This window comes from Kryptolebias marmoratus, linkage group LG12, assembly GCF_001649575.2.
Source record: "Kryptolebias marmoratus isolate JLee-2015 linkage group LG12, ASM164957v2, whole genome shotgun sequence".
Classification (NCBI taxonomy): Eukaryota; Metazoa; Chordata; class Actinopteri; order Cyprinodontiformes; family Rivulidae; genus Kryptolebias; species Kryptolebias marmoratus.
The window spans coordinates 945,364-946,648 of NC_051441.1; the positions used below are offsets into that span (position 1 = coordinate 945,364).

At 47.9% G+C, this 1,285-nt stretch overlaps 1 protein-coding gene across 1 annotated transcript in view; it reads left to right on the plus strand.

The window, feature by feature from the left end:
• The window catches only part of abi3a (ABI family, member 3a), a 9,145-nt gene that overhangs the window by 3,847 nt on the left and 4,013 nt on the right, over window positions 1-1,285 (plus strand). Inside the window, exon 3 of the mRNA XM_025003484.2 lies at window positions 426-602. Coding sequence (XP_024859252.1) covers window positions 426-602 — 177 coding nt within the window. The remainder of the gene's footprint in view (window positions 1-425; window positions 603-1,285) is intronic.

Consider the following 1,285-nt stretch of genomic DNA (forward strand, 5'->3'; position numbering starts at 1 on the left):
CCCCAGTCTGACCCCAGTCTGACCCCTGTCTGACCCCAGTCTGGCCCCAGTCTGACCCCATTCTGACCCCTGTCTGGCCCCACTTTGGCCCCAGTCTGAGCTCAGTCTGGCCCCAGTCTGGCCCCAGTCTGAGCCCAGTCTGACCCCAGTCTGACCCCAGTTTGACCCCAGAGGGTGATGGAGACATGAGATCAGATTTTAGAAAATGAGATTGGATCAAGCGTGAATTCAAGCAGGAGAAACCGACGTGATTAAACCAAAACCTGCTAACCGTCAGGTTTTAAAAGCTTTATTTTATCTGACAGATGATAAGTGTACAGAGATGATCTCTGACCTCAGATCTCTGCAGAGGTATCTATCGACGCACCGTGCCCCTGACCTCTGTCCTCTGACCTTTAGCTCTGTGTTCTGCGTTGGCTCCTCAGACGGTGGAGATGCATAAAGAGAAAGTTTCTCGGAGGGAGATTGGCGTCTTCACGGCGGTCAGACGAGTTCCTCGCAACCATAAGATCATTCCTCCTTCAGGAGCACAGCCCCGCCCACCGTACAGCCGCCGACCAATCAGCTATCAGCAGCTGGATGAGCTGGGCCACGGCGTGAAGGTAATGCACACCTGGTGTGATGTTCCTGTCTGTGTTAAATGTTTGAGCCGTTTCCCTCAGATCAGCTGCAAGCGGAGAAGGTCGTTCAGTTTCGGCTGATCAAATCAGGTCAGCTTTAAGAGCGAAAGAGACACAAAGTAAAGCAGAAGTGATGCATGAAGTTCAATTAACAGGAAGTATCAGCTGAACCACAGAAGCAGAAATGATCTTTGAAAGCTGAAGTTTCTTCTGCAAACTTTATAAACAGATTCTCAGAACCAGCTGTTACCTTCTGAAGGTCTGACAGCTGAAGTTCTGCAGAATCAAAGCTGCTGACAGACCTACAGAAAGACGGGAGACCGATTTAAACGATTACAGGAAAGCCTGGCTGAGGAGGAAGGAGGATCAGGAGTTTTAGAATCAAACTCACTTTTATTAAAAATAAAGTTGTGTTTAGTTTGTGTTGATTGTTACCTGCAGACATGAACCTCGTCACAGATTCTAAACTCTGAAACCACACATTTGTTTCTTTCTGCACACCAAAAAAAACTTTTTCTCACGCGACAGCAGCTTCACAAACACACACACACACACACACACACACACACACACACACACACACACCAGCCTTTCTTTGTTCATCGTGGGAAAATGTTTGAAGAAACTAATTAGAGCTGCTGAAGGCTGAGAGGCTCCATTGATGC